Source organism: Megalops cyprinoides, chromosome 15, assembly GCF_013368585.1.
Source record: "Megalops cyprinoides isolate fMegCyp1 chromosome 15, fMegCyp1.pri, whole genome shotgun sequence".
NCBI classification, from domain to species: domain Eukaryota; kingdom Metazoa; phylum Chordata; class Actinopteri; order Elopiformes; family Megalopidae; genus Megalops; species Megalops cyprinoides.
Window position 1 is genome coordinate 24,054,139 of NC_050597.1, and position 24,627 is coordinate 24,078,765.

The following is a 24,627-nucleotide window of genomic DNA, read 5'->3' on the forward strand; positions in this document are numbered from 1 at the left end:
CGAGCTACAGGGCTAGCATCAACTTTGAAATCTTGCGGAATGCTGCCACTGATATCTGTAGAGTCTCTTAACCTCCCCTCCTACCAATAATGGTCCTAAACGCCGAGCGCTGAAGGGCCTACTTTAATTAAACTGCTGTCTATCTGCTGGCCGGCACTGGCTCCTGGCCCAGGGTCCAGACAGATAGAGGCCGCTTTAATTGTCAGGCCAGAGATAAAGTGAAGTTTAAATGGGAGCACACTCCCTCCCAGGCAACACAAATAGCATCTCAGCCAGCTGGGCAGGGGAATGTTTGTCACCCAAACCTGAGCAAACAGAGCCAGCTGCTTTTCCAGGGACCACCGCTGTCCTCATCCACTGGCCACCCCTGACCTGCCAGGCAGGGTCCTTTTCGAAATAACTGCACTGGACCTGTTTTTTTTTAACGTTGAGTCTTGAATGAAACGTCAAGTAGACTTTTTCGTCTTTTTTTCCAGATGGGTTTGGTCACCTCTCATCCTTCATCTTTTTTTTTTTTCCCGATCGCTGTCTCGCTCTGTCTCTTTCTCACTCTCTTTGTCTTTCTCTTTCTTTGTCTTTCTCACCATCTCTCACTGTCTTGCTCTCTCGCTGTCTCCTTCTCTTTCAATCACTCCCTGTCTTTCCACACACACACACACACACACACACACGCAGAAAGCCTTTACACCTTCACCTACAGAAACCGGAGATGCTGTGCCAGTGATTGATGCAGGAAGGGGTCCAGATGCAGTGTGGAGGAGTGCTGCTGCTTTTTTTTTGGATGGGACACGTGTACCAGTCAGAAGGATGGTGGGGAGGGGGGGCCTCATTCATCAGTCATGCAAACGCACTGATTTGATCCTATTTTACCGGTACGCATATAACCTCCCAGAATTTGTAATTTGTCAAAACTGAGGGTGGTGTGGAAATATTCTTATTCTTTGAGGAGACACATTGCAGAACAGCATCTCAATACTGATTCCTCTTACAGTCGCTGTTTTACATGAAGCTACACTTTGCATACAGTCAAATTCAGTATGAAAACAGAAATCTTAACCTTCAACAGAAATGTCCTACACCTGCTGCTGTACAAATCAATAAGATTTCAGTTATAAATTCATGAATTGAGATACAAGTACTGAGTAAGTTCTCCCCTTTTCGTCTCTCTTGTGAGTGATGTTGTGTTTTGTGCATCTGGCTACAAATCAAACGGCTTCTATTCCATTTGTGGGTGTCCAGCGCTCTGATGAAGCTGGAATAAAAGCATGTTATTGACTGCCAAATAGTACTTTTAATCTTACTTGTCACCTCCCTGCCAAGACAGTCAAATAATGCATTTATTTTAGCTTACAACTGAGCCAATATTATTATTCCTGTTTGGATTCTGATTTTGTCCCTTTTTTGCTTAAAGGGTGTATTTCATGGTGCCAGATGAATAGATTGCAATTATCATAATTACAGAGGCATTCACATGGCTGATTGGAGGTAGTTGTAAAGGTTGAATTCTTGTGATACATGTGCACACATTCATAGAACAGGCTTGATATATCAGTTGAAACAAGTACATGGGTCGTACTTACCTTTTTGAATCATATTTGATATACATGTGTCCAAATTTCATTCCTGTGCACAAATTTAGCACCATTTAGGCAAAATACGTGATGAATCTGGTTTTAGGATGGGTCTGTGCTGGGTACCCAGGAGTGGATTTACTCTGCGGAGAATGGTCAGCAAAGAGTTTTTCTGTGTTTATCTCTGATCGTGCTCCACTATACCGCAGCACGGCTGTGGGTTAAGTTTTGTCTTGTTCACATTAACTTAAGGTAAGCCTGAGACCAGCCCGTTGGGCCTAGCCCCATCTGGCCCTGACCTGCCTGGGCCCAGTCAGCTCACTCCAGTGAGATACCCAACCTGGCCAAAGGAATCAGAGCTGAACGTGTTTATAGTGACCTCGTGGACCGAGGATTCGAGATGGACTGTGGGACATGCCTCCCATAAGTAAACAGTGTCCGCATATAGAATACAAAGAATACCAAGCTCACAGTTCGGTTTAATGCTGAGCTGTGTGCTGTCTCACACAGTCAGGAAAACCTCACTCATGTAAGTATTGGAAGTGAAACCCTTGATTTTCAAATGAGCGTCTTTAGACACCTTTTCAAATTAACTCACCATTGTCAAACTAGACTTGGACGATAATTGCACGTAATTAAGTTGCTGTCAGCTTAACTCGAGGGAGGTAGAATTTTGACTATCTTTGCAGCAATCAGGACAAAAACACCGTTAGAAGTGTACACAAAATGATGTTGATGAGCAGTAGTCATGTAGTCTTCTTCAGTTTCAGGTTTTAAAGCCAGCTTCCACACAGACAACTGTAAATAGAGTGCACTCGCCTCTTCTGAAATCCAGAAGCACATCCCTGTTAAACAGTATTGAGGGTTTGAGGCTCCGAAGTGGCTCAGACATTAAAAGTATGGTCCTGTTAAAACCTACAGGCCAGGTTCACAACCACAGAGTCCAGAAATTGGCTTTGCTACCAGGAATAGGGGAGGGTGGGGCGGCAAGGGTGTCTGCATCGGCAGCCTACGACTCGCTCGGGCGTCCATGAGTCATTCAGATGCCATCAGGGGAAGCCCCAATCCTCCAGAGGTGTTTGCCTCTGGATACATTGTGCGACTTGTACCGTGAAGGAAAGTTGCTGTAGGCTTGCACATGTAACGTAGGATTGCATGCACCTCGCCCTGCACTCCATGAAGTGGCAGGTATTGCTAAGAACATGCAACTAAAACAAAAAATGACCATTCTGGCTCAGGCCATCAGTAAGTGAATGTGGGCAGGGAGAACAGAGCATAATATACAATAAATGGGGTTAATGTCCTCCAATTACTCTTGCTTGCAAGTCATTGTGGCTGACTATCCTATCCATCTCTCCCTTCTTTTGGAATGGGGATGGTTACAGTGTGTGTGGGGGGGGAGCTGTGGATGGGGACTCTGTGTCCTGCTTGCAGTCTCGGTACACCGTTCACCTTCAGTACACAGGTAAACCGCAGCGTGCAAGAAAGAAATTTTCTCTGAGGAAATGAAAAGGAGCAAAGCGACAGTGTGTTGATTCGTTTTGTGAATCAATCAAAAGAACGCGGGGAAATCGGCGAAGGGCGAATTCGCAAAAAAAATAAATAAATAAAGGCCCGAAAGCCTGTGTGAGTTTCCATCTGTTCTTTCCGCAGTACAACGGGCTTCCTCTTGCGTGACGTGTTTCTCGGTGGCTCGCCGTTTCGCGTGTGCACGGTGGAGAGAGAGAGAGAGAGAGAGAGAAAGGGGGCAAAGGCCTGGCAAGGGGAGCTCCCCTTCTCTGTACGGGGCCTGACTGAAGAACAGAGGCGCATTATGGCCGCCCTCTCTTTGGCTTTCTTATTTATCCGGAGCGCTGCGAGCGGAGAGAATGCCGCGGAGACAGAGAGGCAGGGAATAATCCCTCCCTGCGCGCGGTGCTCGCTCGCTACGCTACACGGCTCACACAGAGTGTTCCCACAATGCCACGCTGTACCAGCACCGAGAGGACAGAACGCACCCTGCCATGAAAGGACGAGAAACAATGAGCTTTGCTGCTCTCCTTTGATTTCTGTGTTAATGTTGCAGCAAATACTTCTAAAGAGTTACACTGTAGTCACATTAGTTGAGCATCCTGTTTTGGCCTTTGTAGACGTAGCTCCATTACTTGTTCTGTGGCCATTCCAGTTTGTAGCCACAGAATTGGTACTTGTAGTAGCTAAGGTGGTAACAGTAGTAGTAGTGGCTCTTGTTGTAGTAGGAGTTGTAACTGCAGTAGTAAGAGGAATTGCAGTGGTAGCGATTCCTTTGTCCTCATGCTTGTTGCCTCTCCATTCATGTATTTTTAAAGCTGATGTAAAAGTGATCAAGTACAGGATAAGCATGAGCAGTGTAAGTGAAGTGAAACAAAGCTCTCAGACAGACTGAGCTGATAAGCGAGCTCTGTCAGATAGGAAGGGATGGAATACCCAGCAGTGACACAACAAGCTGAAGGAATCGCCCTGCATGCGTGCATATGTGTGTATGCTTGTATGCTTGTACGTATGCATGCATGCGTATGAGCATGCATATGTGCAAATGTGTGTCCGTGTGTGTATGCGTGCATGTCCATCCATGGGAGCATGTGTGTCTGATATATGTGCGAACAACAGGTCATTTTGGCAGTCACATGATTGAGTAGTCTTCCAGGTCTCTGAGGCTGAAAGACCATCAAAAGGGCCTTTGTTTACAACTGGAGTGTGGAAATCCTGAGCGGGGCTTTCTCCTCGGGCATGCAGGGCTAATGCTCTCCACTGGAGCTCTATCCCTGCCCTGCACTACATCAGACACGCTTGTGGAGTTCAGCTCTCTCCCTCTGCATCCCTCTCTCCCTCTTTGTCTCTCTCTCTCTCTCTCACACACACACACACACACACTCCTGTCTCTGTCCTGGTAGAACTGACTGCCCGCAATTTATAGAATTCATTTCTCTGTCTCCCCTCCGCTCCGCTCTGTCACTGGGGTGGAACTCTCTGTTAGGACTTACCATCCTGTGGGTTACATTGCTGCACACAGTTGGGGCTCTCCCTCCCCAGCGCTGTTAGATAAGGCACTTTTGCATAACACCGTCTGTAGGCTCAGCATACCCCCCCACCCAATGTGTGGGGCTGGAAGTTTAGCAGAATAGGTGGGGGGAGCACCGGTAAACAGAGGAACACGTCTCCTAGGCAACGCGTTCAGCCCGCTGTGGATCGGGCCATCAAAGGGCGCCGGGAGGGGGGCTGTGGGGCTGACATGCCAGTCCACCCTGGAAGAAAGGCCCTAATTCTTCACCCAATTCCCCCCTTCTTAAATAGCCAGTGAAATCAGGGCCCCGACAGTAATGGGGGCCAGCCATCTGTCTTCATTCTCACATCCTCTCTCAGTGCCCCTCCTCTCTTTGCTGTTTTGTCAGTGAACAGGGGGAGTCGAACGTTTCGGGGTATTCTCTGCTGAATAGAAAAAAAAAGGTGTGGGTCGGCCCACAGATGATTCATGGTCACCAGGGACGTGTTTTTTTGTTGTTTTTTTTTTGGGTAGATGTGCGCTGATGTAATATTTCAAGAGATCCACCCTCAAGGAACTTTGAAGAGAAATGTCATCTTTAAAAATAAAGACTCCTGTGCATGCGCCTTTGCACACAGAATGTTCCTTTCCAAATGGCAGTTGTGATTGTTAATGCAGTGCTTGACTTTTCAGTGTCATTTGTACTTAGTGGGAAGTCAACATCGTGGTGTCACTTCTGGTTTTAAAGGTCATGGTTTTAATCCATGGCTTTTCAGATAGCCGTGTAAAAATAAGAATCAAAACTTACTTTTCCAAAAAAAAAAAAAATCTGGCATTTCTGTAACAGCACATTAGAATTGTAGCTGGGGACACGTTTGGCTGTGGCTTGTAAAGCATTTGTTGTTTTTGTGAAAACTGTTTTGTTAACGAAAACCAACAATAAATCAGTAAAAACCTTTTTTACGATTGTATTACAATGGCCCATGCTTACTAAAAACATTGTCATTGTCAGTGTGTTAGCGTACCATTTTCTGTAGCTATGTCCATTAAAGTCTTAGGTCAGAGTTATCTCTAAGTCAGGTATAAGATAAGTTATTTTTATTGTAAAAGGCAGATCTGAGATTCTCTGACAGCTCCACACATATCTGTACATATCTGAACCAGATTGTGGTATCTCAAGGAAAAAAATTGGAGCCTAACACTTTTGACTGAAATTTTCATTGTAGGACAGTTCACATTAGCCTTTGAAGTCTGCCAGTTCAGTACATCATACAGCACATGTGTGTAATACTGTCTGGGTGTCAACATAGTGTCCAGCACTGTCTTTGTATCAAGACAGAGTACAATACGGTCTGTGTGTTGATGCAGTGTTCAGCATTGTCTGTGTATTGTCTGTGTTTTCAGTACTGTCTCTGTGCTGAGGGAGTGTTCAATACTGTCTGTGTAATTAGCGTGTAGAATAGTGTCTGTGTATATTGACAGTGTTCATCATTGCATGTTTTAGTGTGAAGCATCCACGGCCCTGCTCAGTAATCAGGGCATTCAGGGTACTAGCAGGGAGTGGTCATTAGGGAATGCCTGAGTTGGGTGCTCAGTAACTCCTGTAAAAACCCTGTTGTGTTAATGGGTTAAAAATGTAAGATGCATAGTTGTTAACATTAAATTGCTGGACCATTTCCTAAGCAAATGCATAATGCATAATGTCAGGTAATGGATATTGTGTTCATTAGATGGGTATAGGCTTTTCACATGCCGGTGAAATTGTCTGTGCTGTTTTATTTTCAGAGAATCATGAATTTGAATGGAGATGTTAAATAAAAAATAAGGACACGCTTTTTTTTCACCAACGCAAATGTCCTCATATCTGTTGAGATGAAAAGGAATGTGTGTGTGTGTGTGTATATATGTGTGTGTGTGTGTGTGTGTGTGTGTGTGTGTGTGAGAGAGAGAGAGAGAACAATGGAGATAGAGGGAGAGAGCAAGAGAGAGAGAGACAGAGAGAGGGAGAGCAAGACAGAGAGAGACAGAGAGAAGGGGAGGGAGCAACAGAACAACAAACAGTTAGAAGATTAGAAAATGTTAAGAGGTGTCGGCAAGCTCTTTTCCCCAACGCGTCTTTAACTTTACGACCCGCAGCTTTGTCAAGCGAAACACTACAGCCATCTTTGCATATAATGTGAGCCGAGGGCTGGCTTTTAAGAAGATAAGGGTGCTGTATTGCCCAGATGGAATAATGGCGTCAATTTATCTTCCCGGTGCAATACAGTGTGGAGAAATGTGGCCTGAAAACAATCCACTTCCCCTCAGATTTGGCAAAACTCAGATGTTTGGGTGAAACTCATTCTCCTCTTTAGACAGGGAGATGGAGTGGTTTGCTGTGTGTCAGTCTAAGCCATTCACAGTGATGCTGCACTTTTGCACGACAACATTCTTTTTTTTTTCAATGTTATTGTACAGTTTTGATCTGTGAAATTGATCAATGCTATAGGTTATATCAGACAGGTCCTTGAAAATCTAGTCCTGCCCCCCTCATGTACACACACATTACAAAAAAGTTACAACAGTAAAACAATGAACTATATAGGCATTTCCTTACAGTTAATAGTATTCTTACTATAGCCCCTATGTGCTGTACAACCACAATACTGGAGCTAAAATGTGTATGCCAAACATGTGCTATACTTGCTGTACATCATATATGAAATGAAACAATGTGATGATCACTGCAGTGTGTGTGCGCATGCGTGTGTGTGTGTGTGCACATGTGTGTGCGTGCGTGTGTGACTGTGTATGTGTGTGTCTGTGTGCGTGCGCATGTGTGTGTGTGGCTGTGTATGTGTGTGTGTGTGCGTGCATGTGTGTGTGTGTTTGTGTGCGCATGTGTGACTGTGTGTGTGTACACGCATGTGTGTGTGACTGTATATGTGTGTGTGTGTATGTGTGTGCGCATGTGTGTTTGTGTGACTGTATGTGTGTGTGCGCGCGTGTGTGACTGTGTGTGTGTGTGTGCGTGCGTGTGTGTGTGTGTGTGTGCACGTGTGTTTGTGTGACTGTATGTGTGTGTGTGCGCGTGTGTGACTGCGCGTGCGCGCGTGTGTGTGTGTGCGCATGTAAGTGTGTGAAAGTGCTAACCGCTCTCTCCCACGCACTCCACAGTTCCCTCTCAGTGCGCCTCTCTCCCTGCCCTAGAGCTGCCATCTTGGAGCAGCAGGCTCTGCCTGTGCCGAACCCGCTGGCACAGTGGCACCGACCGCTAAAAGGTTTCATGCTTTGTATCAAAATCTGCCCTTCTGATGTTAATTTGCATTCCGCAATCAGGGGTTTTTATTTTCCCCGGCAAGCAGGCGTTTCAATTTAAGATACGCTGTATTGTTCACAGGCCTGTTCGTGCATGTACGTGTGAGTATGTGCATGTGTGTGTGTGCGTGCATGTGTATATGTAAGTGTGCATGCACGTGTGTGTGTGTGTGTGTGTGGGTGTGTGGGGCTGTGCAGGGGGCAGTGGGCAAACCAGTGTTGTCTATCAATGAGAATTCATTCAGACAATTAGCTTGCAGCGAATAACCATAAAGGCAGAGGTAGTGGATATTCTCACAAAAGAAAACTGCAGTGCGCTGTTAGAGCACTTTCAAAAACGCGAGACCTTGTGACCACAGCAGTCTCATTTTACCCATAACTTGGTGTGCATCGGTTCTCTCGGTTCACACTCAGTCTGTGATCAGCGACCAGAGCGTGTGCGTTCCCAGGGTCCTGGCCCAGCCGGCTGCTAATGCTCCTCTGTTGTTGGTCTGCTGTGAGAGATCAGGGTGTGTGAGTCTCCTACCACACTCGCGCAGTAAGGAGCGCATTCCTCATAGCCATACTTAGGGCTCACTTTCTCATCTGAGAAAAGAGGTTTTAACCCCTCACTCTCCAGGCTAATAACCTGTAACAGGCCTGCTCTACAGAGTGTTGCTGGTTCAGGTCCCAAATGGGCAGCCCTCTGTTGATTTCCTTTTAATTAAGGCATTTAACCGGAAGAGCTTAAGCAAATACACCCAGCTGTATCAGGAGATAACATGTAAAAAATGTTACCCTGGATGAGATCTGCTAAGCAAATATATAAGCATAAAAAATAACCTGCAGAGCAAATTAATATTACAGCTGATGAAGCCATGGTTATTAGCATGCTCTGCTCAGTCGGTATCCTCCTGCGCTGGGAATACCTCGTGTTTATTTCTTTCCAAAGCCCATTAACATGAACGCTTCACGTGCCAAAAACAGAGCAGGGAACTCTCCTGGAGACAAGAGGTGAACGCCTTCCTGGATTCCCACCCCGTGGCCTGCAGTGACCTTGGACTCTCACACATATTCCTGCACACTCACACCCACGCACACACACGCACCTTCAGTACATGCGCACACGCACCTACTTTACTCACGCACACGTACACACATACACCTCCGTTACACACACACACACACACACACACACACACTTTGATTACACACACACCACTCACATTCGTACACGCATAAACAGGAACACACACCGTGAACACTCACACACAGATGAGCACAGACATGGACACACACACTGGCACACACACACACAGACAGGAAGGGAATTTTACACACCCAGCCTGTTCCTAAAATAATCTGCGTGCTAATTTTACTCTCTTCATTCCTTTGCATTGTACCAATACCAGGAGCAAAACAAAAGAGAGTAGTGTTTGCTCCTCCATTCAGGAAACTCCTCTAATTAAATGGGTTATATTGATCCAAGGGCTCTTGTGGTAACCCCACCTGTTAGAAAAAACAATATACATATCTACTGCTGTCAGTTACCCCTGCAGTGCAGCAGTCAGACAGGGCCAACAAGCTGGTAAAGGTATGGGGAGGCAGTGGGTACAGTTTTAGACATATATGCATTCATCACATAATTAATTGAGATTTCTGCTAATGTTGCTGATGGAAGATTCACTGCTCTGCAGCACATAATGCCTATTGGACAATTATTCAGTTGTCTGCTTGTTAAACAATGATATTGGATCCGATTGAAAGATGGATCAAGTTGAATCTTGCTGTAAGTAAGCCTATCGCGTTTATCTCTCTAGCTCCAAGGCTGCACTGTTGAACTTTGGCTAAACGGTGAGATTGTTTGCACATGCATATTTAACAAGTGTTTATCTAATTAGACGGCCAATTAAAAGAGGCACAGCAGTCAAATTAACATATATATTGGATTAAGATTCATTTAGACTCATAAACCAAAATTGCTGCAATAATGTGTACCGGTTCATACAGTAGGTGTGTCGAAGGAGCACGTAGGAATTAGACCTCCAAGCAGCTGTCAGCTCTTTGTAAGACGCAAAGGGTTCTACATGTCTAAAACAGTTTTCTTTGTGTCCTCTGAGCCAAAATATTGTTCTGTCATAAAATGTAACCCAAGGAAAAGGAATTATCAGACATACCAAGCTTTAATAAGTCCGCCTTATGAAGGCTGTTTGCATAGTGTGTGCTGGGTATGTCCAACCAGATGCTTTCCCTGGGGTCCGTTTTCAAATGCTGATTGGCCCCTGGAAAATGTGCTATTCATTTCAAGGTCCAATTGGATTTTGTAAGGTTGGGATTGGAAGGGTTCTCAGAGACAGACTTCAGTACCATTTAAGCTGCAATGAATAGTGAATCTGAGTGAATTGTGGAGTGGTACGAAGGCAGTCCTTTTTAAAATCTAGACACACAAAAAAAAACTCTTCACAGAAGCGCAAAAGCAGCTTGTAACTTAATCCAGCCGCCTCAGAAATTGGCGTGCCGTTTCGGGTTGAATTAGCACTGCAGGTAATACTGATTACCCATAAATCACCTTGTGAGTCCACCCGTGTGCTGTCTGAGGCGGCATATAGAAACTGGGCATTATGGAAACGTGGGGGGCGGCAGGTGGGCCGGCGCTGACCAGGTCAGGAGTACACAGGGAAAGCAGTCAGAGTGACTCGGACAGGGTCATCTAATAGGTCATACATGTCCCACTCAGGTGTTCCAGGCAAAGAGTCCGCTTTCTAACCCAGCTCCCTCATTGGTCCCCTAATTCAGCTGATGTCAGTACCTGCTCTTTCTCCCATTAAACCCAGCGTTTCAGCTCTTTTATGTGCCACTGTTATCATGCAACTATTATCACCGCCACCGTGCACCATTGAACTGTAATGGCTCTCGAAACACATTTCCCCGCCACCGCAGTTAACCATTGTGTGTACTTTCAATTGAGATATTGTTATGTCTCGGTTACGTGGGTTTCACAAGATGATGACACCGCGTTGCCCTCGTCTGTCATCATAGACCCAAAAGCGTGTGGCACTTTCTTTTCAATAAGAAGGGATTTCTGGACTTCTTTCACAAAACCCACTTTTGGTGTCACCGCATGATTGCCGCTGTATGTCGAACCCAGCAGATGCGGTTACCCGTCAGTGGTAAATTGCAACGGTTGCTGCATGTCCCCCTTTTTTTCCCCTGGCTTCGTCCCCCCACTCCCGCTTGGGGAGCGGGGAGCGCGTAGCGAGCAGAAAGCCCACCGCTCGGGAGAGAGAGAGAGAAAGAGAGAGAGAGAGAGCTCAACTGACAGCCGCTGATGGAGAGGGGAAGTCTGGCAGCCATTGTGCCACAAAGGTCACTCTGATCCCAGCCTGAATAGCCGTGGAATTATGCCTCTTTATGCACGCCGACATGAAAAGCATTCCGCTCAGCCTGCCCCGAGCGAGGCCACGGATGGGCCGGCCAGAGAGAGAGCCCGACGCCTCTCTTTTTCCCTCATTTCCTTACATTTCTTTTACATTTATTCTGAATCTCAGCAGTACACCTCAGAGATTTCATAACTAATTCAGACAAACGTCTTTTTTTTTTCCCCTCGCTCATGCGCGAGTGTGAGATTTTCTTTGTATGAAACGTTGCCGCACTTCAGAGGACGGTTCGTTTCTAAGCAGCGGCTCTGCCCGTGGGCCTCTGGGTAATAGCGCGGGATGACCTGGCCAGACGAGTCAGCCTCGCGAGTTTTAACTTCAGTGCAAAGGTGCCCCTTTCGCTTATAAAATGGATGTGGCAGATTAGATGGCGCTGCTGGCAGGGGCCGTGATTGGCGTCCGTGAGGCCGGCTGCGTGCCTGCGCATTCGTTGAGAAGGCGCGAGGGGTGCTTGTGCGGCCCTCGCGGCGAGCGCAGCGCCGCACCGAGAGCAATAAAGGAGGACCTCCAAATTCCCGCCGCGGGGAATGAGGCCGGCGGATAATAGAAAAAAATGTGAGAATAATGGGTGGGATTAAAAGGGGGGGGGGGGGGTTAATCGTCCTGAGCGTTGGGTATTTGATTCAGATCGATGCTGTCCATGTGTGCAGACATGTGCAAACACATACACAAACTAACACACTGCAACACACACACACACACACTCTTACACAGAAATACACACACACACACACACTCACAGTTTCTCCTTGTTCTCTGACGATCAGTCCTAGCAGCGAGGGCTCAGTGGCGAGTCCCTCTGAAGTGTGGTACATGCTCACCATGTTTCTGAGCCATAGGCAACAGTGTCACAATGGAAGGGAAGTATGGCAGGAGGCGGGAAGTGAGGACAGGCAGGGAGACAACTACAGGCAGAGCAATGTGAACGATGGAGAGAAAGAGAGAAGGAGAAAGGGAGGGAGCAGAGGAGCATGCGGAGGAAAGCAGGAGATACCTGTGAGAAGGATATACGGCTCTTTGACCCTGGGCTTTTGTGAGCGCGGAAGGCCCGTTCCGCGTTGGCGAGAGCCAGAGTGAATCGTGGGTGAGCAGGTAACACTAGCCGCTGATTGAGGATACCGCACGCCACTGCGGCTGACAGCTAGGGAGGAAATAGCAAGGCAGTTGTGACAAGTTATTCAATAGGCTTTCACATGTGTGTGTCTAACCAGAACCACGGCAGCGAGAGACGCAGTAAGGAAGGGGGTGAGCGAGATCGCAGAGCGAGCTGAGTGCTCTAAGTAACAACAGCACCACCCACTGGTACAGAAGGGGAACTGCAGCCTCCTTAGGTCTCAGGGCAGGCATTTAACCTCTGGTTATTATCTGAAGTCAGAAAGGGCCATTGGGTGTCATATGATCTCAAGGGGAATGTCACATGACTATGTTTCCGCCCCTCCAGCAATGAAGACTTCCTGCCCTTGATAACTGATCTAAGATCAGCTTGCCATTCGCGATCCTAACTACCATAATTTAGTGCAACATTCTGACACTTATCTAGGAACGCTTTCCAAAGGCAAAATGTCCCCACTCCCTGCTCTGCACCAGCCCCTACCGCGTCATTGAGAGAGAACCGAACGCAAGGACCCCAGGACAAAGTACAATTTATTGATTAAATGCAGTTATGGGTGATTAATTTCAAGAGTAATTTCTCAGAGACTATTAATCACTGCAGACTTCGCCTTTAAAAGCGTTAATATTTTATCACAAGGTGCTGCAGGGAATTTCGTCATTGTCACGACGGTAATCTGAAATTGGGCTCACGGCCTTGCGTGAGACCTTCTGTACTTCGCCGTGCCTGGTTTTTGTGCAGGCTCCAGTGTATGACATGTCAGTTCAATTTAGCTCAATTCCCCTTATCTTTACAACATTTCAGCATTTTGCAGATTGTCGTTTTGTGAGTAGGCCTGTGTAAAAAGTCGCTGGATGCATTACATTTTCAATGGTTAATTGCTGCTTTGGGCATAAAAGCAATTTTTGAGTCACTTTTATATATATATATAGCCTTATCACAGTAATGGAATCTAGATCCTGCTGAAGATGTAGCATTGTGGTATCCGGCTGCTAAAACTGAACTAATGTACCAAGAAAAAAAAAATCCGTCTTGAAATCCAGTGAGAATTGGGACAAGGTATCAGGAAGGTCTTCCCGCTGCCTGACTACGTTTCAAATGAGGCGGCTATACAGAAATGCAGGAGCGGCTGATTTTAACACAGATTGTGCTGAAGACCTTTAAGAGAAAATGTGATCCCTGAATATAGACAGCCCCATGTGACTAGGAGCTGGACCTCGCTACAGCTGGTTGAGTAGCTGGCTTAAATCCCTGCTGTGACACTCTTAGGTAGGAGTTGCGTGTGAATATCCAGCTAGTGCATTGTGTTTATAATGTAAGCTATCCGAATGACCCTGGTTAAAGATGCCTGATAAGTATGCAGATTTAAAAGGCTCTCTGATACCCTGTTCTGCGAGCATTCGTCCTTTTTTAAAGGCGAGTTTGCCTTTAAAATGAAACTGAGAGCGTAAGGAGAGTGTTAAAACGCTCTGTGGAGGTGGGGGCAGCAGGGAAGGATGTTTCGATCGTCATATTTCACGGCCGAGGTGAACTGCTTTACCATTCTCTGTAGACCCCTTGTCCCTGTTTGGTTCTCTTTAATCCCTCCAGCGATGCCAGACAGAGTCTGTCAATTACGTCTGGGCCTGTGTGACATCAAGGCAAACGTGCACCTTTTTCTGGGAAAAAAACTCCTACCAGTAGGGTTTGGGAGCTTAGATTAGCCGCCGCACGCAGCGAGCTCTGGCCTCGCGGTGTGATGTCGCTGCCCGGAGAGCTGGTTCGCCTGGAGAGATTGCATGGGTGTGTGCGTTCGCGGGGCTGTCTGACAGCGGGTCTCTCCTTGTTTCCCTGCAGGCAGAGGGAGAGGACAGTCTGAAGAAGATGCAGCTTATGGAGCTGGCGATCCTCAATGGCACGTACAGAGACGCCAACATCAAGTCACGTAAGGACAACCTCATCTCTCTCTCTCTCTGTCTGTCCTAGGGGGCGGGGACTGTGGTGGGAGGGGCTTGGCAGTGCAGAACGGCACAGAGCTACCACTGACATCTCACAGAAGTTCTGAAAGTCGGACACAAACTTAGGTTTTATCGGTGACCCATATGAGATATTACCATCTCTATTTTATCCATTTGTTTAATTGAATCTCACTATGAGGTCTGAATGAATTAATATGAGGTTCCCTAGAAACACTGAGCTAGCAGTTTTGTGTGACTAATAGTGGTATTAGTGCTCCGTCAGTGCCCTCCCCATTTACCAAATCTGCCTCATTTAGAGATAACACTAATGTGATTCAAACCTGGCCTGTACCTTTTTCAGAAAGCTGCACTGAGCCACAGATGGCTATGACCTGGTTTTAAACATTTGCTGTTGTAGCTACAGAGATAGATATAGATACGCACTTCGCTTTTTAACCCGTTTCCCTGAAATGGCCTCTTGATGTGAAGATCTCTCTTGATTCATTTAGCTTGATGTTGTGTAGCTTCACTCTGTATAGATGCATACTGGGCACAGCTGATCTAATCATTGTTCTTAAACTGAGCATCAGAACCTCAGGTGAACCCTGTGTAGGTTTGATCTGGCCTTGAAGAGATTAAACACACCTGATATAATACAATCACCAAAGTTCAGCAGTGATTTGCATTGGCCCTCACAACATATTTTCCTCTGTAAACACTACTGAATTAATTTTTCTTTAACAATCTAATTAACCATCACGTATGCATAAACTTCAGCAATAAAATTAATGCTGCTAACACCGCATGCTTCGTGCTTCTGTCGTTAACCATTTTTTTGGCATTGAAGAGTACTCATATCACCGTGAAATCACCTTAAAATACTTCTAATATGTCTTCATTGTCTGGATATTTTAAATTTCAGTTTAACGTGTAAGCATTTCATTCCCTTGCTCATTTCACTTTTATCATCGAATTTGGGTCAGAGAAAATAACTTGCCAGGGTGTCAGGATGAAAACATTTTGTGGTCTTTTGTGGTCTAATAATTTCATTGATTTTTTAATTGATTTCCCGTAACCCAATATATTGCTTGACTGTAATGACTGCATTAACTTTATATGAAGTAGACAGTTACATATGTAATTACACTGTAATTAAATATAAATACAATATATATACAAATATAAATACAACAGCAAGCTAATGCTGTTTAACTGCTATCATGTTTCACATTGTTAGAAAAATTGTTTTAACTATGTAAGGGATCAGGATTGATCTGTAGTCAGATTTTGGACTGAGATAAAGTTAAATGGTTAATTCAGGTTGAAGGGTAGAGTTGAGCTTGGAGTAAGGATACGTATCAGGGGAGTACCTGGGTATTCATGTAGATGCTGTAATTACATAAACTGGCACCTCCTGTTCCAACTGAGGTTTGTATTCAATGTGTTGAAAACACATTACGTGACATTACAATTACACCTTCATGCCTTGGTTATTACATTGTAATTACAAGTAAACTGTCTACTTAACAAGAACAGTGTACTAGCATTGCCAGTTTTTAGCTTGAACCTGGGGTGTTTTGAAGAACAGAAAAATCCATGTTATCTTTTGTGTGTATTGAATTTTCACATGACAGATGAAAGTCAATTATCAGCGAGTTTTCTGAACTCCTGTGAAATAGGAAATAGTTGATTACATTTCATGTAGATCTAATATTTCCTGTAAATGTTTGCACTGTATGTTTTCCAGAACAACTTACATGTACAGTTTTTGCAGTCTGTTTTTTGTTTATGAAGACTGAGTTTGATTAAATGGTTAGGTAACTGAATAACTAGGAGTTGGAAATGCATGGCTCTGACACCCCAGGTACAAACTGCCTGCCTGCAGTGCGTTTCACAGAAGCGGCAGAATGCCATCGCGTTCCGCGCAGTTAGCGCACGTTCCGTTACCCTGTGGTGCGGGCGAGCTTGCTCTGGCTGCATGTGTCGCATCCACAGCTGCGCCCGCTGCGGCGTTGAGCAGCGCCATGCCCTGACTGCGCGTGTAACTGCCTCTGCAAAACAGACAGGGTAGAACCAGACTGAGCCTCATCTCCTCTTACTGTTGACTGATTTGCTTGGTGTGTGCTGTATTGGCTATGCATGATACTAACTATTCTTCTGTCTGTTTCTCTCCCCCCTCCCCTCCTCCCCCTCCCCCGCCCCACCCCTCCCTTCTTCTCCCTCCTCCTCTTCCTCCTCCTCTCTCTCCTGCCCCGCCTCCGCCCCGCCCGGCGCCGGCCCTCTCTGGGGTGTCCTCCCGCTCACCGTAGCCGCCCTTGCCTTTTCTCTTGCAGCCACCGCCCAGGCGCCCCGCATCATCACCGGCCCCGCCCCGGTGCTGCCCCCCGCCGCCCTGCGCACGCCCACCCCCGCCGGCCCCACCATAATGCCTCTGATCCGACAGATCCAAACTGTCATGCCAAACGGGACGCCCCACCCCACTGCCACCCTAGTGCCCCCCGGGCCCGAGTCGGGCCTCATCTACGCGCCCTATGAGTACCCCTACACGCTGGCCCCCGCCACCTCCATCCTGGAGTACCCCATCGACTCCAGCGGGGTGTTAGGTAAGCATTCCTCCCTCCCGCCCGTGTGTCCCTGTGAGTGTTCCGCGCCCCACCCCCCGCAGTGGGACCCCGCACCCCACAAATGCACCCCGAATTGTCCGGTGGCCATTCCGCTTAACTGCTCTTACCTGGAATGGTTCCCACCAAGCAGTGTCCCCCGCAAATAACGTCAGCAAGGGCCTGGCAAATGAAGTCATAATCAGCTGACTCTCGGCTCACGATAAGAAGCCTTTTAAGAATTGTGTGTAAATTAATAGGCAGTTAAGTGTTTGTGTAAATTTGAAGAAATGGCCCTGAAAGCCCCCTCTTTCTCCGCCTCCAAAATGGCTTTCTTGCTTTGTTGAAACCATTCAGAAATGCAGTAGAAATATCATGCCAGAAGCCTGAAGTACTTTCAGAAAAAGGAAAAAAAGAAACTCTGAAAGGTACTGTGTTAAATGAACAGTTGCCAATGCATGAAAATCAGAGAGAAGCGGAGATGACTTGTCTTCTCATTCAGCAATAGAATTATCCAGGTAGACTGAAGGTACTGTCAATGTGTGTGTGTGTTTGTTGAGCCAGAGAGGTGAACAGACCTGAGCTCAGCATGGGGGTGCGGGGGCGGGGGGGGGGGGGGGGGGGGGGGGGGGGCTGCTGCTGTGGGGGGATCGCGGAGCTGCGGTGCTGAGCGAAGATTTCACTTTTCTCTCTCTTGTGTAACCTATACAGCATCCTCAAAGGCTGAAGAGCTGCCCGTGTACTTCGGGTTCCATACCTGTCACTTTCCCATCACAGTGCAGCGAGGAGAGCCCTCGACCAGGCCTCCCTTTTAAAGAACCCGAAAACCAGACACCCCCACCCCCACCCCCTCCACCACAACTCCCCCCACCACCATCCCACAGACAACCCCCCCCCCCCCCACCCCAACTCTTTGTGTAGGATTGGCCGAGGAACGGCCCGTTTAACCCAAGAAACAAAACAAACTAAACAGAGACCACTTCCCTGTATTGTCGGCAGGTCTTTTGAAGTGAATTGTGCCATTGTTGTTTTTTTCTTTATGTGTGTGTATTATGTAAAAAAAAAAAAAGACTTAGGAAAGCACTGAGCCCCACATTGCTGCATATCCTCCTGGGGTATACCCTCCGGCCAGGGGGGCGTCAGCGGGGGGTAACATGAGGACGATGAGGGGTCAGTGGGGTTACCTGAGGACCGATGAGAGGGGGCCGGGGAGGGAGGGAGGGGGTCGGGGGTGGGGTAGCAGTGAGGACGGTGTGTACTGCTTCTCCGAGGTCAGAGACTCCAAGCACTAATTCACGTTCCCTTCCTTCATTCTTTAGGTATGGCTTTCCCCACGAAAGGCTAAAAGCGTTCAAGAACGATCTTACTGAACCCTCATCCGATCTGAGTGTTAACACGTGCTTTGTTTCACAGCTGCCTTGAATTAAACCATGAGCTTGGCCTAGCAGTCAGTCAGACAGCTCCTTACTACTGATGTTTACACTGGCAATGCCTCACCAGAGACTCGTCTCTGAAACAATGTATGTTATACACTGCGCACACACATACACACACAAACACACACACACACTCTTATAGGTATGTGTATACAGACTGTTTCACTGACTGCTATGTTCTGGTAAATCGATATAATACTGTCTCGCTTTACTAATCACTTAATTCATTGCGATTTTTTTCTACTCATTGGTTTTAAAAAAAAGAAAACCTCAGATTTACTACTGCGGATGTGCCTAAATTCTCCTCTCTGAGCCTGTCCAGAGAATGATCAGTATTATATTTAAAATGATAACTGGAAAGACGCCTCAACCTGCTGCACTCCAATTACGTGACTAGTAAAGCTCAGTGCATGCCTGTGTCTAATGTCAGAAATACTGTACCAAGGAGTATTGCCACAGGGGATCCACCTGGTTTTAAGGCAACTCCACAGAGGTGATGGCAACCATGTTAGAAATTCTTAACAGACATGCTCTTAAAGAAAACATTCAAATTGTGCCTTAACTTGTAACTTTTTTTTTTTCTTATTTGCATAATTTGTTAGATGTGTTTGGTCATTTTTGATATAAAAACAAGAAACCTGCTATTGTTGATAAACTGACTGTTAATGAGATTTGTGTAGAATGAATAATCTAACTTTGTTTTGGTAATGTTGCAATTTAAGCAGGTGCGGTGGCTACTAAGGTTCGAAGGCACGAAATGCGGGTTCATCCTTACCAAAGGATAGTGACCGCTGACAGAGGTTAGTTTAGCCCCAGCGCTTACATTTATCACCAGTGCTGCCCCCTGTTGGTCCACATCTTGTTTCGCTGCGCGCGGAGACAGCTCCGAGTATTTTTTTTTAACCCGCTGGGGTAAACGACATGGTTTTGTGATGTAACGCCCAACGCTCAAGAACCCCTCGCCCTCTGTGGAGCTAACAGCCCTGTTGTTTCTGGGATATGAAGTTTTAGGCCATTTACACTGTGGGAGGGAGGGGGGTACCTGAAAAGAGCGGGCTAGACGGTGGCCACAACACAGCATGTAAGGGCTGTGTCACATGAACATGTACACAAATCCTGTCTTTAAAACGGAAAGGACTGTTCGTTGCCACTCCATTATTTTGATGACTGTGTGACTCTGACATGCCGTTGATGACAAATAATGGACACCCCCCCCACCAAACAAAACCAACATTTCGATTCCCCGCCCCCAATAAAATAAAGGCTCAATTTTCACTGCACTTAGCTAAGTCCTCAACATCCAACTCTCTGTAAATTATGAGAAATCAAGTCTGTCCATTTGTATTTATTTGTTTGCAGAAATTCTTAATGTAACATTATGGAGAACTTTGATTTTGAGATTTCATATTTTTTACGCACGTTTACAACTCTGAGGCCACATCAGCCATATCGCCATATCTTTCTGAAATTCAGAGTCAAGCTAAGCTGGACAGAGTTTGATCAACTGCATCTCAGTTTTGTTTTGAGACAAAATCAAGTGATTTTTTTATTATTATTTGTGTTTGTCTACTGCCAGAAGCAGTTATTTTCAGTGTCTCATTCATGGCATAAATTCTCTCACAGTGTAGACTGGAAATATGTCAAGATACATACTGAATTTTTGTGCAGAGGGGAAAACAGAAACCAATACAAACCAACACATACATTGATTATACATAATAGAGACCAACAAAAGCCCCTATCATTCTCATAAGAGACCAACACATAAACTACAGCCTTATTTAGCCACAACAATTGCAATGAACAGAAAGTATTCCTTAGCAATAGTGAAGTTGTCTGTATGAAGTGCTTTTTTTTTCTTTTAACAACAACTCTTTGAAGGGAAAGAGAAAACTGAGAATTCCAGGCCTATAGATAGTCTTACCCACACATGCACACACACTCACACACACAAATGTGTTCTACATTTCCTGACGGTACCCATATATACCCTAAGACCCAGCTATCATGCAATTGCTAAATATGACACAAACTGCGCTCCTAGAGAGCCATGTGCTTGTTTGGCTTTTGTTACAGTGACTGAATTGAGTAATAAATCAAAGCTATATAAATGTATCAGTAAAACATAAAAAAATGGAAGCTTAACACTTGAACTCTACTCTGGATTAAAGCAAAATTTATTATGTATTAATAATAAATGATAGGTTTTGATTCAATTATTTTGACTGCATTGTTTGAGGAGTCAATACCTGTGCTATTACAGTTTACAGGAGATGACAAGAAGTCTGAATCCATTCGGAGACTTGGCTGAAACTAAAGCCAGCATACACATGGGCTTCCAGAGCCCAACTCCCCTTTTTTTGTCAGGGGGTGTGATATATTTGGGTTTATTGGCAGATATTAAGCGTCAGCTCAGAGGTCATAGATATGAACCCCTCACTGACACACATTTGTTGATAAGCAGTTGTCTCGTCACAATTCCTGCATTTCATTAGAAAATGACCAATGGCAGACTAAGAAGTTACTGCTTCTTAGCTTCTTTGGTCTTTTGATTTGGGTCATTGTTTTTCATTGTTTATACCGTTGTTAATTTAAAATATTGTGGACCAATATACTCTTTTCTACTTGAAAGAAGCATTCGAGTTTAAGAGTTTATGTATTTTTTGTCACACTTTACATTTTATTGAACAAATCTCGAATCCTTCACAATGGCAGTCTTTTTGAACAACTGCAGTGATAGCCAGATGTGATCATTGACGTGATTAATGCATTTTAAATATGTCAATAAGCCCTAATATGGTTTTAATTGTGCTCTGGAGCAGTTCATGTGTCTCACAGTTCACATGTATATAAAGTGGGTCTTAGGGAACTGGCGTGTCAGCACTGAAAGATCATTCATAGTACCACAGAGTCCTTTCTCTATCCCCTTTCATTTTTACATAACTCATGTCAGAGTACCACAACCGTGCCAAAACAAAAAAACAAAAATCTTTCTAAATACTCATTAATTTTACTTTTAAAAACTTTAATTTTTGGTACCCTACGGATGGTGAATTTCTGCCAAGTGACTTTAGCTTTGTAATACCAAGGTAAGATCTTAATACGTAACGAATGGAACAAAAAAAACTAAGTTTGGTTCCAGTAACAGATAAAAGATAAAAACTGACAAGATTAATGAAAAAAAAACAAACATCACATGAAATTGCACAACTGTCAAACCTGTGTGTGTGACAAACTGCCCCTGACAGGGGGTGGGCAGGTGTCAGATGGTGTGTGAGGCGTGTGTCTCTTTACCATCCCTTTGACGCGGCTGTAAAAAAAATGACTCTTAATCACTCAGACCAAGAAAACATATTTTATTTAAATGTTAAATGTATGTTTTTTTTACAAATCTGCTTAGAAAAATTTGAGGTCTGATTTGACAGTACACAGAACTACTGCAGAGATAGAGCTGTATTCAGCAAACCAATCTCGGTATCAGACTTCTACAGGGGCACCATGAGATATGCCTTTCATATAAACTATGGTGCGTCAGAATAGATCTGGTTTTTTTTTTTACTCTGAATGCTGATTAATTTGATTATCGTTTTCTGTGATGTATAGTACAGTTAAAACTTGAGGGGTTTGCAAGGAACCTTACCCTACGTTGCGTCTTTTTTTTTTTTTTTACAGACCGCTCAAACTGGTAAAGCAGACACACCGCCTTCTTTGTGTGTAGAGCTGTTGGGTTTTCGATTCATTTGAAAAGTGAGAAATGGCACAACTCCGATTTTGCACTGAATGAACAAAACGTGGTCATCTCCATTCGCCTTGGGCAGACGAGGCGATGTGTTAAATGAGAACTACAGCAAACCTCAGAAAATGAATAGATGAACATATGACTAAAGCTGCAAAGTCTTAAACTGACCACTGCGAAGTGGATAGAGTCAATATAGGGTCCACTTTGTGCATGAGATCAGACCAGAGAATGAATACATTAAAGAAACTATTCCACTTGAGAACTTTTTTTATGTTCTACTGTAAGCTTCTGTTTATTTTTTGTTGTTGCAAAGAAAATAGTATTTAACGGTGGCTTCTTTAAAAAAAAAAAAAAAGTATATAAATATATATATTAAAAAAAACTATAAAGCAGGAATGTATATGAAATGTCAGATTTTATTGTATTTGCAAAGAAATAGCAATGATATTCTAGAGGGCTATTTGTTAGAAAGACAAATATGCATTATAGCAACATTATAGCACCATTTAGAAATTTCCTATATTTTTGGATATACTTTAGGGCTTTATACAAATGACAGGACTTTTCAGTGTTTATATGCAAGTGCATTTTATATCATGTGTCCTGTAAATTGTCAATAGTTTCCAAAGCTGGGGGTTTGGCTGAAGTAATGGCTTTGGCATTCTCGCAGCTCCAATGCCTATTCTGCTATAGATATACCGTGTAGAGTTGCTTTGTACCATGAGGCCAAGATTTTCATGTTGTTGTAAATAGAACAAAAAATATCTTGAAAAGCAATAAAATTTTATTGAGTAAAAAACCACAAATGGTTGTTTGGCCCATAAATTATTTTTTTTCCTGATGAATGGTCTTCTTGAATTTCTTATTTCCTCTAAATTCATTTCTTTTAACAGCAGAGACATTAATATCCACATCCATCATTACTAGCGGCTTTCTCGCTTGCACTTGTAAAGAGCCCTAATGCTTAATAGCAGTCAGAGAACCGTAACTGTACTGACTATTCTCAAAATGATTCTTTTTCTCATTTGAACTCCTCTCTATCCAGATTTCCTCCATTGACTTGACTGCTACTAACCATTAGCCATGTTATCGTAGTTGTTTTATTTAATTCCTTAATCAGTTTCATTTCCTCCTTTTTAACATTCTACCTGTGGGAGTAGGCTCCCCACCATGCGTGAAATCATGACGTCATGATTTCACTGCGTCGTGTAGGAGATGTAAAAACTGTCCTGCCAGTATTCTTAGTTGTGATTTAGCTTGCCATGTTGTCATCCAGCCGTCACTAGCTGAAACTAATCTCCTCTCTATCTTTTTTCTTTTTTCCCCTTTTGTTTCTCTCCTTTTTGTTTATTTATTTGTTTATTTTTGTTTGTTTGTTTCCTAACCACCCAGCCGCCACCGGCAACTAACCTTTGACCTTCTGACCTCTGAACTCTTCACCCAATGATGACCTGACCATTGCCTGCCTGCAGATCAGTTCACTGGTAAAAAAAAAAAAAAAAAAAAAAGAGAGAGAAAGAAAGAACGCCTTCGCTTGTTGTCTGTCTCGATCGCAGCGAGCTGAGGGGCGCAGCTTTTCACCCTAACAAATCGACACGGCGATGACTCGACAGCACCACCCCTTTCCTGCGCTGTCTCATCTGGTTGGGTGATCATGATTCTAGACCTGCACTGAATAGTTGTAAAGCAATAAGGTCTGATTCGTCCCCCCCCCCCCGGCAAGGTCACGCCCCAAGCCCCACCCCACCCCCCCGCCGCACCACACCCCCCGATCCCTGCCCCCCTCCTCCAACCAGTCTGACGAAGAAGAAGACGAAGAACATGTGGAAAGCAATGCAGTGGGATAGCAGTCGGCAGCTGTCTCCCGCAATGGCTGCCAGCATCACCGGGAGACCTCTGCTCATGGTAAATGATTTGGTCCTGAATGTATTGTGTAGTGATGAGGTCTCATGCATGAACCTTGCAGTCCTTTGGTCTGTCAGTGACATTTCTGTGATACTGAGAGCAACCTAAATATTCCAAATCTTTGTAATTAGTGATCTCCACAGGGAAATTAAATAGTGGGGTTCCAACCCTATCTGAAACCGAGAGGAAATAGATGGGGCGGGGCTTGGGAGGAGCAGGGTGGGTGGGGACTGGTCAGGCTGTGATGGGGCGGGGTTTGGGAGGAGCAGGGTGGGTGTTGGCTGGTCAGGCTGTGATTGGGAGGGCTTGGGAGGAGCAGGGTGGGTGTTGACTGGTTAGGGAATGATGGGGCGGGGCTTGGGTAGGAAAGACGGAGTGGATGGGGATGAAGACAACCCAGTGACAGCAAAGGTACATGCATCTCGAGTCCCATTACTTGGCAACTATTTTTTAAAGACCACTTCCTTGTAAAGACATTTCTTTAAGGATGTAAAAGCCATGCCTGCCTAACTGCTGTACACATGTATTTAAATTGTACATAAATGTATAATGTTGTGGGAAAACAAACACGATCGTAAAAAAAGTAGATACTTTTATTACAAAAGGGTGCTGGT

General features: G+C 44.9%; 1 protein-coding gene across 7 annotated transcripts in view; it reads left to right on the forward strand.

Annotated features, from left to right (window-relative positions):
• Nucleotides 1-23,620, forward strand: part of LOC118789708 (protein quaking) — a 79,836-nt gene extending 56,216 nt beyond the window's left edge. Inside the window, exons 5-8 of one of the 7 annotated variants that reach the window (XR_005005473.1) lie at nt 14,233-14,320; nt 16,643-16,936; nt 18,253-19,169; nt 23,501-23,620. Coding sequence is in view for 6 of the 7 variants with exons in the window: in XM_036546258.1 (XP_036402151.1) it covers nt 14,233-14,320; nt 16,643-17,103 (549 nt within the window). In the remaining variant the exon portion in view is untranslated. Of the gene's footprint in view, nt 1-14,232; nt 14,321-16,642; nt 17,447-17,644; nt 17,795-18,252; nt 21,543-23,500 lie in introns of those variants that run through there. The other 6 variants (XM_036546261.1, XM_036546259.1, XM_036546260.1 and 3 more) reach the window with 6 other exon arrangements.
• Nucleotides 23,621-24,627: the final 1,007 nt, after the last annotated feature.